Source organism: Urocampus carinirostris, chromosome 16 (genome assembly GCF_059441175.1).
Source record: "Urocampus carinirostris isolate Australia breed hairy pipefish chromosome 16, RoL_Ucar_1.0, whole genome shotgun sequence".
Classification (NCBI taxonomy): domain Eukaryota; kingdom Metazoa; phylum Chordata; class Actinopteri; order Syngnathiformes; family Syngnathidae; genus Urocampus; species Urocampus carinirostris.
In genome coordinates this window covers 35,459,015-35,476,742 of record NC_142364.1, presented here as the reverse complement: position 1 = coordinate 35,476,742, position 17,728 = coordinate 35,459,015, and the positions used below count along the sequence as shown (strand labels likewise).

At 40.6% G+C, this 17,728-nt stretch overlaps 1 protein-coding gene and 1 pseudogene across 2 annotated transcripts in view; both read left to right on the top strand.

The window, feature by feature from the left end:
* The window catches only part of LOC148351194 (DENN domain-containing protein 1A-like), a 118,448-nt gene that overhangs the window by 65,160 nt on the left and 35,560 nt on the right, over window positions 1-17,728 (top strand). For both annotated transcript variants that reach the window (XM_088356121.1, XM_088356120.1), the window contains exons 14-15: window positions 5,745-5,846; window positions 15,684-15,771. In XM_088356121.1, coding sequence (XP_088212247.1) covers window positions 5,745-5,846; window positions 15,684-15,771 — 190 coding nt within the window. The remainder of the gene's footprint in view (window positions 1-5,744; window positions 5,847-15,683; window positions 15,772-17,728) is intronic.
* Window positions 17,425-17,562, top strand: LOC148351195 (U2 spliceosomal RNA; annotated as a pseudogene).

Genomic DNA, 17,728 nt, shown 5'->3' with positions numbered 1-17,728 from the left:
ATATATATATATATATATATATATATATATATATATATATATATATATATACAGGGAGTGCAGAATTATTAGGCAAGTTGTATTTTTGAGGATTAATTTTATTATTGAACAACAACCCTGTTCTTAATGAACCCAAAAGTCTCATTAATATCAAAGCTGAATATTTTGGAAGTTGGAGTGGGGCTTTTTTAGTTTTAGCTATTTTAGGAGGATATCTGTGTGTGCAGGTGACTATTACTGTGCATAATTATTAGGCAACTTAACAAAAAACAAATGTATACCCATTTCAATTATTTATTTTCATCAGGGAAACCAATATAACAGCTCAACATTCACAAATATACATTTCTAACATTCAAAAACAACACAAAAACAAATCAGTGACCAATATAGCCACCTTTCTTTGCAAGGACACTCAAAAGCCTGCCATCCATGGATTCTGTCAGTGCTTTGATCTGTTCACGATCAACATTGCATGCAGCAGCAACCACAGCCTCCCAGACACTGTTCAGAGAGGTGTACTGTTTTCCCTCCTTGTAAATCTCACATTTGATGAGGGACCACAGGTTCTCTATGGGGTTCAGATCAGGTGAACAAGGAGGCCATGTCATTAGTTTTTCTTCTTTTAGACCCTTTCTTGCCAGCCACGCTGTGGAGTACTTGTATGCGTGTGATGGAGCGTTGTCCTGCATGAAAATCATGTTTTTCTTGAAGGATGCGGACTTCTTCCTGTACCACTGCTTGAAGAAGGTGTCTTCCAGAAACTGGCAGTAGGACTGGGAGTTGAGCTTAAGTCCATCCTCAACCCGAAAAGGCCCCACAAGCTCATCTTTGATGATACCAGCCCATACCAGTACCCCACCTCCACCTTGCTGGCGTCTGAGGCGGACTGGAGCTCTCTGCCCTTTACCGATCCAGCCACGGGCCCATCCATCTGGCCCATCAAGACTCACTCTCATTTCATCAGTCCATAAAACCTTAGAAAAATCCGTCTTGAGATTTTTCTTGGCCCGGTCTTGACGTTTCAGCTTGTGTGTCTTGTTCAGTGGTGGTCGTTTTTCAGCCTTTCTTACCTTGGCCATGTCTCTGAGTATTGCACACCTTGTGCTTTTGGGCACTCCAGTGATGTTGCAGCTCTGAAATATGGCAAAACTGGTGGCAAGTGGCATCTTGGCAGCTGTACGCTTGACTTTTCTCAGTTCACGGGCAGTTATTTTGCGCCTTGGTTTTTCTACACGCTTCTTGCGACCCTGTTGACTATTTTGAATGTAACGCTTGATTGTTCGATGATCACGCTTCAGAAGCTTGGCAATTTTAAGAGTGCTGCATCCCTCTGCAAGATATCTCACTATTTTTGACTTTTCAGAGCCTGTCAAGTCCCTCTTCTGACCCATTTTGCCAAAGGAAAGGAAGTTGCCTAATAATTATGCACACCTGATATAGGGTGTTGATGTCATTAGACCACACCCCTTCTCATTACAGAGATGCACATCACCTGATATGCTTAATTGGTAGTAGGCTTTCGAGCCTATACAGCTTGGAGTAAGACAACATGCATAAAGAGGATGATGTGGTCAAAATACTCATTTGCTTAATAATTCTGCACTCCCTGTATATATATATATATTTACAAAGAAAGTGATCCCGGTTCGAATCCCGACTCGTCCGTGTTACATGTCGAAGTGTCCTTGGGTAAGACACTGAACCCCTAAGACCCCCAATAAGCAGGTTAGCGCCTTACATGGCTGTAAGGCCGCTATTGGGAAATGTGGAGCACATTGTAAAGCGCTTTGGGAAGTCATTGACTTGAAAAGCGCTATATAAATGTAGATCATTATTTCATTTCATTTACACAGAAAGAGCTTTAAAAATATATGGTACCTCTTAACCCCTTATGTTCCGACAGCCCACTGGTGGGCCGCCGAACTTTTGATAAACAAATACGTGTCTACACGATGTCACCAGGCACTGAAATACTTAATGCCACATATCATTGGAAAGCTTGAAATCCTTAGTATTTGTTACACACATATTCTATGTGTCTCACTTTTAACATTTTCAAATCAGATCATCAAATAACTGTAAATTCCGGACTATAAGCCGCTACTTTTTCCCCAAACTCTCAACCCTGTGGCTTATTCAGTGATGCGGCCAATTTATGTAATCTTTCTAACGGCCGCCAGCGGCGCTCGAGTACAAAAGGTAAGATTTAGACCGGTGGAATATATGCGCAGAGGAAGAATGCAACTTCACTAAAACTGGCCGCATGCGAAAGGCAACTTTTTCACAAGTCTGCCAGTGGATACTTACAGCGTGGGCCAGCATAAAAAAAAACCACCATCACCAACGGGTTCCGAAAAGCCGGTCTGCTGCATGCCAGAAAGGAGGACACAGAATCAGGAATGGATGAAATTTCCAGCGACAATGAGAGTGCGAGTCCGGCTGCGGGAGCGTGGGATGATGTCTATATTACAGTGTTTCTTTCCGACACTGAGGAAGACGACGTTGATGGCTCTAGTTCTAAGGAGGAAGATAAGGACGGTTTACTGTGATTTTTCCCACCCTTCCTTACCTTTGGAAATATACACTTTTTTTCCTTGGATTACTTTCAATGGGACCCAGACTGCAGGTCTGCATCAAACTTAAAGTACCTGTATCATTTTCCGTTAATTTTGCCGGCTGTGACTTTTGGACTGTGTACTTTAATGAAGGATATTTACTTTCAATCGCGGGACTTGCAGTCCGGTCTCGGCTAATTTTGTGTTTGTGATACATTTTTTAATGTGGGCGCATGCGGCTTACATACAGGTGCGGCTAGTGTAAGTACAAAATCGTTTTTTCTCTGAAAATGTGGTGGGTGCGGCTTATAATGAGGTTTGCTCTATAGTCCGGAATTCACGGTATCTAAATCCATCCAATCAACAGTGAATAAATTTTTATTTTTTTTAATTTAAGAATAGATTTAAAAGATCAAGGTAAATTTCAATACAATAAAATAATAATAGTATGAATCAAAGAAATATTAAGCACAAATCGCACATACAGTATAAAGCCCGAGGACTTTTCTTTAACAGGCTCTGCAGGCAGAACAACAAGCCAGCCCAGGGGTGGGCAAACTAAAATGTCAAACGAGCCATATTGGACCAAAAAAAATTGTCAAGAGCTGCAAAAGAATTGAAAGCATTTTGTAAGCTTTACGATGAACACAATATTTTCATGTTATCACTGTGTAATGGTTGACCTCGAGATGGCAATGTCGTCTAATGCAAACGAAAACCAGTGCCACAGCATCCAACAAAGCTGACAAAGATGTTGGGGACTTAAGTACGGATTCCACAATCTAAAAGAAACATTTCTCGACCTACGGTTCTTTTTATAAAAATGTATGATAGTTTATGTATTTTTAACTAGTATTCACATCAATGATTTTGTTTTTTTTTTACTGAATGAAATTTTTTTGTACCAACAAAGTCACATAACACAATAGGTTTGACGTTTGTCTTACCTTGCAAAAAGTAGATGGGTAAGTCAGATATTGAACTCAATTTAATCATCTGTTTAAATGGGGAAATACAATGAATCCAGGGTCTCATTCACAATGTGGCTGTGGTTAGAACGATCAGTGAACAACTATGTACAATAAACAATACTACTAGTTACTTTAATTTATAAGTAACTCAGGTACCCCCCTAGATTACTGACACCAGAAAGTATCGTGTTACTCCGAAACTAACTCCAGTGCTGTGAAAAAGAATTTGCCCGCTTCCTGAAGATTGTGTTTTTTGCACATTTATCACTTACACAAGTTTCAGTTCATCTAACCAATTTTAATATCACACAGAGACAACCCAAGGAAACGTAAAATGCAGTTTTGAAATGTTGATATGATATATGAAGGCACTAAAAATATTGAATATAATATTTGTCTACAGATCTGAATCCAATAGATCATCTTTAGGGCATCCTCAAGCCGAAGGTGGAGAAACAATAGAATATGCCCCAGCTTAGTCATGGAGGAGAATAGAAGGGCATTCCAGTAGCGATTTGTGAGACTCTTGTGAAATCCATGGCCAGGAGAATTGAAGTGGTTCTGCGAATTCATGGTGGCCACCCAAAATATTAAACTTCAGTAACTTTTACTTACGGGTGTAGTCACTTTTGTTACCAGGTGTATAGCTACTAATGGCTATATTTTCCCTTTTTAAGGGGAAAAATAAATGTAGACTGCTTTATAAGCTTTACACAGACAACCTTTTATTCTATCAAAGTGATGTTTTTTAGTGTTGCTCAATTAAACATAATGATGAAACCTCTGCAGGAATTTGAGGGGTGTATTCACTTTTGTGACATACTGTATGTGGTAGCCCACCACCACAACTGTATTCAGTTGTACTTTGTATGTAAACATAAACATGCCCACCCTGCAAATCATGTCGCTGGTGGATCAATATTAATATCTCACGTTGAGAAATGCAGGCGTGTTCAGCTTTTAAGGAGGTCGTAATATATGATCTGCATTTAGTGAGTGACGCACAATGTAGAATCGACAGCAGAGTTACAAAATGTTATCAATAAAAAAGCACGAGAGCGCAGGATTTGATCTGTATGGTAGGAAAGGAAGGAACTAAGTGGGGCGCATATTTTACAGAGATAACATGGAAGTCAGTGGGTTGCAATTGGGTTGCCAGGTTTTTAAAATGAGAGATGCAAAGGGCCAGTTTCTTGAAGAAAAAAAGTGAGCCACAGGGTTTCCATTGACATATAATGGAACCCGCAGTACTGCTCTGGGCCGCAAGGAGGCCAATTCCATTTTTCAAAAATTGACCTATAATGGGAGCTACAGTGCCACTCTGGGCTGGTTGGGACAAATTCCTTAGAACAACAAAAGTTAGCTACAGGGCTTCCAATGACTTTTACTGGAAGCTATAGTACCGCTCTGGATTGCCAGAAGGGCAATTCCATGAGAAAAAAGTGGGCAAATGGGGTTTTATTGGCCTATAATGGAAGCTGCAGTGCCCTCCTGGGCCGCAAGGGGACCAATTTTTTTTTGGGGGGGGGAGAGTGAGCCAATAAGCTTTCATTGACTAATGGGACTTGCAGTGCCGTCTCTTGCCCTCAAGGGGTTAATGCAGTAATCCACCAAAGCCTGCCATGGGGTTCACTTTTTGCAGAAATAACATAGAAGTCAATTGGTTGCTGGATTTTTACAATGGAAGATGCAGTATCCCCCAAAGCAAGATTTTGTTTGTAAAACATCTCGTATCTCAAATTTATTGTGCCTCGACCAGCTCGCATGTAAAGGGTATCACTGCAGTTGCGTATACAGAGACCGTTTTTGGTAATGGACAAAGTGGCCCCCCCACAAAAATAACGTTTAGTTTACTGGGACACCCCACTTCCATTTCAAGTGACGATTTAAACAACAGTCTGTTTTTAGTATGTAGTTGGTTAAGTGGGCGATCTTTGAAGCAAGATGACAGTTCAATTTGTTTCTGCTGGAAGTTTTAAGGAGAGAGAAAGATGTAAGGCTGCATCAAATTAAGTGAACCAAATTTCTTAAATATTATATGCTCATATTTATTGGTTTATGTTAAAAACAAATTAAATGTTGTCTTCCCTCTTATATTATATAACTATCAATTGTCACTAACTGGTTCAGTAGTTTAAACTTACAGTTTTAGAAATTATATCTATGCTATGTTTAACATTGTTTAAACATTTAATGTATATTTGTGCTTTGTTAGGGTGAACCCATAACATTTAATGAGGAAACTTTTGTAAACCATCGTGTGAGTGCCATGAGAGACTTCCTTCAGAATGCCATCCACCTCCAACTTTTCAAGCAGGTAATAGAGTGCCTTTTAATCATCATTTTATATTGATTTTTTTTTCTTAAGCCTCCCTCACACCGAGCACCAGCAGCACGTGACGCCACTGGCGATCGTTGTTTTGCTTCTGGCGACAGGTATGCGGGGGCACTTTTTGGAGGAAAAGGGCGCGGCAACAGTGGCGCAGAGAATAAAACGTGTTTTATAATTTTTAATTATTTTTATAATTTGGTTGCCAAATTCTTCAAGTGTGTGGGATAGCGAGGAAGACCGCGACTTCACGCATGCGCCCTGAATATGAGACACATCTTTGTCCGGAGACGCGAATGGTCTGTTGAAGAGATAGGAATTTCGTTTTTTGCTTTGGCTCACGAACGGCTTTTCAGATTGTTTTTGTCGTTTAATCCGGATAATATCAATTTTTATGTATTATTATGAATCACTTAAAAGGGGGGAAATAAAGCAAAATTAACACTCAAACGGTAACATAGAAAAACACTGCAAACATAATCAAAATATTTATAAATCTACAAGGAAAAAAAAAATACAACACAATTTTAACCTTTTTTATACCCAACAAATTTAAAGTCAACAGCTCAGAATCCCTGAATCACAAAAAGGGAACATGATCTTGATGAGTGGGTAGCTGGCTCCCGTCATCCACTTCCAAGAGCTAACGTCAGTACTTACAGAGGTTTGTGGCACGTCGCTGTTGGCATTCTGCAGCTAAAGACTTCAAATTCCCCACGCGGTGGCATCAGGTGTGCGCAGGGCTTTGACAAATTGTAAATTTCAACTTAATAGCCTGCAACAAGTTTCTAAAAGCTGATTGCAGTTCTCATAAAATAGACCGCAGTCGAAATATTTTCAGGGTCTGTATAGGTACTTGAAATCCTTGAAAATTTTGAATTTTAATGTGATATTTTAGAGGTTTAAAACGTGCTTGAATTTCGAGTAAATTGCTTGTATATGCTTGAAATTATTGCCATGTTTCCTTAATATGTTTGCTTGAAAATGAAGCCAACACTGTTCTCTGGTGGCTTCGCTTCGACATTGCATTTTTCATTTTCTATCAGTCTATCTCTATATATATTTCTCTTTTTTTCTCTTTTAGTCTCTCTTCTTTTTTCCCTGTTTTTTCTCCTTTTTTTAAATTCCTTTTTTATAAAATCTCATTGTGTTTATTTTTTCCTGTTACTTTTTTCTTGCTTTTGTGTTCTCTATTACCTTTTCCCCTTTATTTGCTTATTTCTTTTCTTCTCGCTTTTTTTCTGAAACTTTCCTGCTCTTTTTTTTCTCTTTTTCGCTCCCTTTGTTTGTTTTTTTTTCTCAGCTATTCACTACTTTTTCATTATTATTTTTTTTTTCTAATTTGTTCTATTTCCCCCCTTCCTTTTAGTCATTTTGTGCATAATTTTACAAAATATTTGGTTGTGTAGGGATTAAAGAGGCAAAAACAACCTGAAGAGCCGTTTGGCTACCCGAAAGAGATGGTTTTTTTTTTTAGTGAGCCGAGCCGAAGAAGCCGGTTCTCGAAAAACTCTACTGACTTTACTCAATTTCGTTCTACTTCGACTTTGACTTCAAAATACCACATTTAGAACACAGCGTCAGGGGAACCCGTGTATTTTTACCTTCATGCACTGTAACTTAATTCGCTTTTTAATTAACAATTTCGAGCCCTCATTTTTGTGAGCTGGCTAGATTTTCTTGTGCGCGGAAAAAGCTTTGGGTAGTGCGCAATTGTGCACACACGCAGCTTAGAGGGAACATTGCATACAGGTGAAATATTTGAAAATACTAGAATTTTGATGTTATTTTTCCCAGGTTTTAAAAGTGCTTGAATTTTAGGTGAAACTCTTGTAGATGCTTGAAATTTGTGCCATGTCTCTTAGGTGTTAGGTGCTAGGCTTTGGGCTTCAAATAAGAGTTTCAAACGTATTTCATGGTTCCAAAATAAGATTTGAGCTAGAGTTAGAAACAAAATTTTAGGCTCCTTATTAGGTTATTAAACTGAATTTAGGGTTCTGAAATGGGGTTGGCATGGAATATTTTGCAACATATCTGAATACTTTAGGGGAGGGACTCTACACGTTCTGTGCGCAAATAATCTGTTTAGGAATACCTTTAAAACCCTTTAATGACCAAGTATCAAACAAGCCACATGGAACTTTTTCGTTATTTTCAGCAATCGTGTTTTGGCCCTTTTTACAAAAACACGGGATTATAATGAATTAGAGACTGGATCTAAATATGTCAACATAAGACAACATAAACTGGAAATATGAACTTTTATAAACATATACATTTTGAGCCTTGCTCTCTAAGTTGGCCATACAGTGAAGAAAATAAGTATTTGACGGTACACCGAGAGAGTTTTCAAAGCTTTAATAATAATTATAAAACCTTTATCCCAAACTGTGCCTGTGAAAGGTACCACCACGCTACTCCTAACATGCTCGCAACGCATTAAGCGCAGCTGTTAAAAAAAGCCGTACCGCAATTGCGAAATTCACATTAAACTGTCTTCAGCTTTCTCCTTATAACTGTCGCCATCAAGGGCGTTTTTCTCATAATCGGAACAAACCTTTGTCATACGGACAATTCGAACGTAAACTAACAGAATGCAGATGCAGTCTACCTCGGCGCACAATTCCACCGGTCTAAATCTTACCTTTTGTACTCGAGTGCCGCTGGTGGCCGTTAGAAAAATTACATAAATTGGCCGCAGGGCCGAACATTTGGGGAAAAAGTAGCGGCTTATAGTCCGGATTTTACGGTAGTTTACTGCTCTCACAGTGGACATGCAACAATGATGAAAATATCAAAGCCTTCCATGATTTCTAATTGGGAGAAATAGCAAAATAGCTGGGTGTTCAAATACTTATTTTCTTCACTTTAGATTGTCCCCTATTTTCACCATCACCAGGTGTTTAGTGAGCCTGTGTGGTAGGTGGTGAAGGAATTCCTGAAGACGGAGACTGGCATCATACATGACCTCATCAGTACGGAAATTCATTGCCCCTTTGACAATTTAAACTAAACTAATTTTCAATCATTCATTTTTTATATTCGTTATTGGTAACAAAAAATGCTTCACAAAATGCATTACTTATTATGCCCCGTCTGTCTTTTCCTTTCTATGATTAGTCCGTTGCATTACCTGGATGCCTGTGAGATACGATTGTGGGAAGTTGCTGCTATCTTGTTGGTGTTTTGGAGAACCACTTTGATTCAATTTGAGTGTTTTTTTTTTATCCCCGCAAAGCCCGTCCTCCTTTCTTCAGTCAACAGTTTGAATTTCCTCTTGCGGTTGCGGGGTTACGGTAATTTTCTTAGCACTTGTAAAATGAGGCCGCAGGTACCCCCATGGTAACAAGAGCAGAATTAGAATTAGAATTTTGTGAAACTCCTGTAGGTGGACAGTTTAGGGAGTCCACAGGGACTGAGGACTTGCCAGGGTCCGCATAGGAACACAATTTGCTAAGCTTTGAGGGGCTGACTCAGATTCCACTGTCAGTGATAGACAATGCCATTATTATAAGATCAGTACAAATAAGGATAATTTGTCTGCTTTGATTCATTTTTTTTTTAATGTCCTTTTTGTCCTTCGTATTGCTATCTCTCTTGAATAGTTCCTGTGCTCAATGTGCTGCTGTTTCAGTAGTGGGTTACTCCTCCACATGAGACACTGCAAATATCCCAGAGTGCAGTAGTAAGCAAATTGAGTCACTGATAACAATGAACTCCAAGTTTTTATATGAAGTTATGGAATCAGAAATCTTAGACGTGGTTAACAACTGTAAAAACAAAACGTCTATGGATTGTTTTGGCATTGATATGGTACTAGTTAAGCAAATTCTAAATAGCATTGTGAAACCATTGACCTACATATGCACCGTAAATTCCGGACTATAAGCCGCTACTTTTTCCGCAAACTTTCAACCCTGCGGCTTATTCAGTGATGCGGCCAATTTATGTAATTTTTCTAACGGCCGCTAGCGGCGCTCGAGTACAAAGGTAAGATTTAGACCGGTGGAATACATGCGCAGAGGAAGACTGCAACTTCTTGGCTTGACTAGCGGCGAGAAATCTTTCACTAAAGCTGGCCGCATGCGAAAGGCAACTTTTTCGCAAGTCTGCCAGTGGATCCTGACAGCGTGGGGCAGCATCAAAAAATCCACCATCACAAACGCGTTCGGAAAAGCCGGTCTGCTGCGTGACAAAGAGGAGGGCACAGAATCAGGAGTGGATGGGAGCGTGGGACGACGTCTATATGACAAAGTTTCTTTGCGACACTGAGGAAGACAACATTGTTGGCTTCAGTTCTAAGGAGGAAGATGAGGACGGTTTACCGTGATTTTTATAAGTACGGTATGTTTTTTTAACAGACCCGTTTACTGTGTTGCGATTGTGTTTCTAGCGTGTTGCTACCATTAACTGCCTGGATGAAAGTTATATTATTATTATTATTAAAGCTTTGAAAACTCTCTCGGTGTACAGTCTTTCTTTGTAAATATGTGTAACCATGTTGTATTTGCAACTGTATATTTTTGTAATGTATTTATTTGTATTTGTTTTGGACACTTATTCTGTATTTGTATCTGAGTATTTGTGGACACGGCGGACAATAGTGGATATATATTTTTCCCACCCTTACCTTTGGAAATATACACTTTTTTCTTTGAATTACTTACAACGGGACCAGGACTCTGCCGGTCCGCATCAAACCTTAAGTACCGGTATAATTTTCCGTTCATTTAGCCGGCTGTGATTTTTGGACTGTGTACTTAAAATGAAGGATTATCAGTTACAATCACGGTACTTAAAGTCGGGTCTGGGTTAATTTTGTGTTTGTGTTACATTTTTTAATGTGGGCGCATGCGGCTTATATACAGGTGCGGCTTGTGTAAGTACAAAATCGGTTTTCCTCTTAAAATGAGGTGGGTGCGGCTTATAATCAGGTGTGCTCTATAGTCCGGAATTTATGGTAATCTATCATTTCCTACAGACAAATTTCCAAATCAAATGAAAATAGCAAAAGTTATACCAATATACAAAAATGGAAACAAGCACATTTTTACAAACTATAGACCGGTATCTCTGCTTCCTCAGTTCTCTAAAATTTTAGAGAAACTTTACAATAATAGACTACAACAATTCTAGATAAACATTAATTGATTAATGAAAGTCAATATGGTTTTAGAGCAAACAGATCAGCAACAATGGCTATTATTGATGCAGTAGAAAAAAATCACCCATAGCATAGAAAAAAAGAGATACACAGTCGGGGTATTCATTGACTTAAAATAAGCATTTGATACCATTAACCATTATATACTATTAAAAAAACTGGAAAGATATGGCATCAGGGGCGTGGCTTTGCAATGGATTCAAAGTTATTTGACAGGGAGGAAGCAATATGTAAAAATGGGAGAGTTGTCATCTGAATACTTGGACATCTGTTGTGGAGTACCGCAGGGTTCTATCTTGGGTCCAAAGTTATTTAATTTATATATTAACGATATTTTTAATGTTTCAAAACTATTGAAAATAGTAATATTTGCAGACGACACCAACATTTTCTATTCAAATGATAACTATATTGATTTGGTAACCTGTATTAATCGTGAACTAATTAACCTAAAGGTATGGATGGATATAAATAAATTATCTTTAAATTTAAATAAAACCAAAGTATTATTCTTTGATAATCGCAAGGCAAATCAAGATTTAGAAGTAAAAATACATGGTGCAATGGACGCTGTATCAGAAATTAAGTTTTTAGGGGTCATAAGACAATAAGTTAAGCTGGAAAACACACTTTAGACACATACAAACTAGTATCCAGAAGCATTTCAATAATTAATAAAACCAAATTCATTTTAAACTATAATGCATTGTATTTATTTTATTGTTATCTAGTTTTGCCATACTTAACATATTGTGCAGAAGTCCAATTTATCCTCCAAAAACGTGCAATTAGAACCACACACAGGGTAGGATATCGAGATCATACTAATATTTTATTCCTGCAGTCCAAATGATTAAAATTAGATGATTTAGTAAAAACTTTCATTGCACTACTGCTATTTAAGGTCCACAAAAACATAGTGCCAGAAAACATTGATAAATTATTCATTCGGAAAGAGGGAAATTATAATTTAAGGGGCTGTTGTGAATTTCCATAATCCAAAGGTGAGAACCACCAGGAAATGTATGTATGTATGTGTGTGTCTGTGTGTGGAGTCAAGCTTTGGAACGAATTGCACGACGAGATCAAACGGTGTCCAACTATTCACTTGTTCAGGTTTAGATACAAAGGAACATTCCTGGCGGAATACAGAGATGAGGAGGGTTGGGTATGAGTAGTGCTGGAGATAGGGAAGTGCGTCTAGTTAACTTTGTGTTATTGTTGCTATTCTTATATCAAAACTGTTATTATTACTATCATTACATTTGTTGTTATATCATTGGTATATTTGGTGGGGAAGATTAAGGGCTAGGTAATATAAGCATTTTTCGAACATATTATGTAACGTTATTTTGTTGTTGAGTTATTGTTTTTGTTCTTTTTTTATTTTGATGTTCAAATAAAGTTTTTATTCATTCATTCAATATTCTGGTTTCCAGGGTATTGGACAAATTGCATTCCCTTTTTATCATCCATTGAGAATTAAAGGCAAACTAAGTGACCTGACATTGACGCTCTTCATAGGTGATGAGTAGTGTCGCGTTTTTGATAGATAACTTCCACGGCTATTCAATTCTGGATGTATAATTTGAGGACTCAATTTGTGGCTGAAAAATTTGCAATTTTGTGTGACGTAAATATTGAATTAAGTACCGTGAAGCCCTCTTTTTTTGGTTTTTGTTACGTAATGTATGAATAATGTTTGCAAATATATCTACTGATTTGTCTTCTAATAGGATGTTATAAATGTTTCTAGACGTCAAAGTGGTGTTATTCAGAGCGCTTGCGTCCTGGAATAGAGCCGTTTGCAACAAAGAAAAAAGAATGTGGGTGTTCCCTCGGCAGCAGCTGTCTATCAATCTGGGGATTGGGCCTCTGAGTGTGTCAGGACCAGAACGGAAACAGGACCTAATTGCGTTACGTTTCTCACAAGTTTTAGTAAAGGAAAGAGGAAGGGCTGTGTCCACGATCCGGCGTTCACTAGGCGTGGGAAGCAAGTTGCTCTCGTACTCAGTTTGTGATCCGAACACGTATGCGGATGGAATAGAATAGAATAGACCTTTATTGTCATTGTTACAACATAGGATATATTGTGACAACGAAATTGGACGTGGCACTCCAGGACCACATTTTACAGTGAGGATGTAAGGCAAACAAAGAGATAAAGGAACAAAGAAGATGTTTGTACTGTCCTTGTTGTATAGGCTTTGTTTTCCTCCGGAGGGGGGGGGGGGGGGGAACAGACAGAGATGGGCGGATCCAACTAGATGTTTGATCTTACTGTACACACGGTCCAGTGTTTTTTTCCCTAATTGCTCAGTCCACGTATTGAATGGATTAGGGAAGTACAGTCCTTAAACATGCCCGATTAAAGTCGCCGGCGACGATAAAAGCTCCGTTGGGGTGTGCAAGCAGCTGTTTATTTTTAGCGGCGGGCAGGAGATTTAGCGCTATGATAACATTAGCATCCGGTGGAACATAAACAGCAAGCACAATGACCACAGTTAGCTCTTTCGGTAGATAGAAGGCTCTACACGATACTGCTAGAAACCCTATATCGAGTGAGCAGTGTGTGTCAATGATTCGACTGTTATTGTAGTGCATAGTCCCCAACCCCTGTTTTTACCTGAGTCTCCGTCTCGTTCGTGCCGGTGAAGCGTGTGTCCTGCTAGTTGGACTGCGGTGTCGGGAAAGCCAAGACTCCGTGATGACAAAAATACTCCAATTTCGGACGCTGTTGGTGGCGATCCGCAGCTCAAATTCACTCATTTTGTGGACGATGGATCTGGCGTTGGTTAGGAACATGCTTGGGAGCGCTGGTCTGTGTGGTCGCCTTCTTAGCCCAGGCCCGACTGGCAACCTTTTTCTTTTGCTCCCTCGTTGTCGGCAGGCAGATCACCCAGGGAGATTCGGTGGTCTCTTTATATCCCTCGGGATGTTGTGGATGTTATAGTTGTTGCGAAAGGAGTCGAATGGAAAATATGAGGGATAAAAGAACATCCTCTGTAGCGAGCGATGGCGGTGTAACGGACAGAAAAACAGGCCCGGAGTGGACGGGATGAGAGGCTGTGTGTAGGCAGGTCTGGTGGCATTCAGCCCTCCACTCCAGAACCACCCCCTTCTGCCAGTTGAAGTGAGGGTTGTGCTGAACCAGCCAAGGATGACCCAAGAGGAGCAGGTCGAGATGGTTCCCGGACAGTCTCCTCTTTACCTGCTCCGTAACGTGTGTCCAGGACGACTCCAACTGTCCGGTGAGCTCCCCCTTTTGCCGGGCAGGATGATACCCGGTATCCTTGCCCGCCACAGTACAGGCAGAGGCCGTTGGAGAGTCGCCGCTGGTGCTCCTCTCCGGACACCGACGCGCGATCAACTTCCATAGCCTCCGGTGGGTCTAGTAAGACCGTGGACGGTTGCTGGTAATCCGAAGTGGTGCCAATCCCTTCGGGCAAGCAGGAAAATAGATGGCCCCACTGACCTCTCTCACGGCGTCGCCCCTGGATCCGACGATCAATCCGATCCGATAGTTTCGTCGAGACTGGTTGGCGGAGAGTGGGACACTAATTCATCCTTATGCAGTCTGCTAGGCTGTGGAGGTAGGCGTCCACTAACGCCTCTGAGTTCCAGGTACTCTGACTAGCTAACGTCCGAATTTGTTCGAGTAATCGGCGATCATGCGCTTTCCCTAGCGTATACTCATCAAGGACCTCGACGCGTCGGCCAAAGAGGATCCTGTGTCAAACACTTTGAGCAGCTCCTGAGCCAGAAGATCAAAAGAGGAACAAGCTGACGACCCTCTTTCAAATTCCACCGTTCCCCAGTGTCGAGCCCTCCCTGACAGATAGTTGACAGTTGATAGTAAATGCCACCTTGGCCGCCTCTGACGCGAAGTTTCAAGGTTGCAGTTCAAAAATGAGTCGGCAGTTGACAATAAACGCGCGCACCTGAGCGGGGATCGCCACAAATTTTCACCGGAGCGCCCACATGCGGCTCCGTCGTTCTGTTGGCGGGCGAGTTCGTGAACGGGACGGGCAGGGTGTGGGACGGCACGGCAGTAGGAGAATTCGCACGGGGCGGGGCTGATGCGTGCAGCTGACGGGCAGAGAGCAAAAAACGTGGGCGGGGTCAGAAACGGGTCGTAAGCCGGACAGGAGAGCAGACGTGGTTGGGATCAAAATGGGTTGTAAGTCGGGACGGCAGAGCAGACGCGGTCAGAATCAAAACGGGTCAAAGCCGGGGGACAGACGGGAGAAAAAACAGGTGGGAGTCAGGGTCAAAAAAGGCTTCCTAGTGTTAACTGAGGTTTGCAGACGGACTGACAAAAGGGGACGGATAGGTGTGGGTTTAAATAGGGACGGGAGCCATTCAGAGTCCGAGGCAGTTGGCGCCAAAGGAGCGGGCACAGGTGATTCACATCGGTAATCATGACAGGTTCATGTGGCCATAGGCTGCCATCTTTCTCAGTGCAAATGAGCGCCCTTTAGGTCCTTTTCCTCACATCGGATTTCTGGGCTTTGCAATTCTTTTTTAAAATTCTATTTTTATGTGTTTGTGCGGGTGGACCGCTGCTTATTTTTTTTATCTTTATGCATTAAACGTGCTTAACAAATATATTTGAATTTGACTTCATGTTGTTATTTTTTTGGTTTGTTTTCCATTCTTAGTTCATTGACGGACGTTTGGAACTTTTAAACTCCGGAGAAGGTTTCAGTGACATCTTTGAGGAGGAAATCAACAATAGCGAGTATGCAGGTGAGACAGTTTTGACTAATAATTGTGGTTGAGAAAATATTTTGGAAAAAAATTTAAAATTTGACAAGAAACTCCTAACATATGGGAAATAAAGTACTGTACACTCATTAATGAAGATTTAAGTATTAGAAAAAGAAGAAAAATAACTTCTGTATCTGGTCTTAGAGTTCATTCATGAAGAATTTGGTGACCAACTGAGCAAAAAGCATGTAACAGATGAAAACACTATTACAGTGGAATTGCGCTAGTTCGCGGTTCCACTTTTGCGGGTCTAAAAAATATACCTTGTCAATAAAAGCATTTATTGACTTGCGCAAGCGCGAGCTTATGTCAACTGAGGACACTGTGTGGACACTTTTATTGTAAAAGGGAGGGGAGGCCCTGTCACAATGCTTAGTCATGGTGAGGTACCGCTTCGCTCACCCCCCTTCGACTCCACCCACCTCACCCCCTTCTTATGTGGCGCTGTTTATCATGAAGGAACTCGGCGACGTAAGTATATTCTCTTATGTCACATTTCATCTCAAGTTTATTGTACCAAAAGCGAGCGGTTGTTTGTACGACCTAAACATGGCTTATTGTGTGTGGTTTCGTGTATTCGATGCCGCTAGCTGAAGTATGTTGTTATTGTCAGAAGGTAGCTCTTTCACTTTCATTAAAATGAACACAGACCATTTTTTAACTGCTTCCCAAAACGCTTCACAAACACATCAAATATCACATTTTCACTGTTTATTTTCAATATGTAACCGGTAGTGTTAACAAGCGAAATAAGCTGCGATGGCTGCATGTGGTTGAAAGCGGTTACCGTAAATTCTATAAGCCTCTACTCTTTTCCCAAATGTTTAGCCCTGCGGCTTATTCAGTGAAGCGGCTTATTTAAGTAATTTTTCTAACGACCACCAGCGGCACTCGAGTACAAAGAGTAAAATTTTACACCGGTGGCATTGTGCGCCGAGGTAAACTGCATCCTCTTGGACTATGATTGAATTGTCCGTATCACAGAAGACAGAGGTTCGTTTCAAATGCGAGGAAGACGCCCTTGATGACGTCAATTATGAGGAGAAATACGAGGAAGGTTTACCGTGAATCTCATAAATACGGTATGGATTTTTTTGACATCTACGCTAAGAGCGCTGCGAGCGTGTTCGGAGTAGCGTGGTGGTACCTTTCACAGGCACGGTTTGGAATGAAAGTTATATTATTATTCTTAAAGCTTTGAAAACTCTCTCAGTGTACCATCTTTCTTTGTAAATATGTGTAACCATGTAAGATATGTATTTGCAACTGTATGTTTTTGTAATGTATTTATTTGTATTTATTTTGGACACTTATTTTGCCAAGTCTTGCACTGACCAATTAAAAAGAAGGGGGGGTAACAGACGCGGGGAATAATGGGAAGTGGGAACTGGTAAAGGTGAGTGCTTGTGGACACGGCAGACAAAGGTGGATATATATTTTTCCCACCCTTACCTTTGGAAATGTTCACTTATTTTTTCCTTGGATTACTTTCAACGGGTAGCCGGACTTTGCAGGTCTGCATCAACTGATAACCACCGGTATCATTTTACGTTCAATCCGCTGGCTGTGGGATTCAAACTGTGTCGGGAATTTGTGTACTATCTATGAAGTTACAATTGTGGACTATCACTGATCGCTGCAGTTGCATTTTGGGTTTTGGACTGTGTCAGTAGTTTGATTTTTGCAATCCGGAGATGGAATAAGAGTTTGCTCTGTCCACTCCATGCATCGGCCCGGTATTGCAGTACCTCCGGGACCGGTGCATTCACACTTATCGCTGCATGGCTCTGTGGCTAGGACCTTGACTCGGCCTCTTGGCTGAGAGCAAGTGTCTCGGCCCTTTGGCTTTGTAGCGTATTATGATTTGACTGATAATGGATAATTAATAAAGAATACAGAACAATAAACCTTACAAAATCCCCCCGCCCACCTGTAT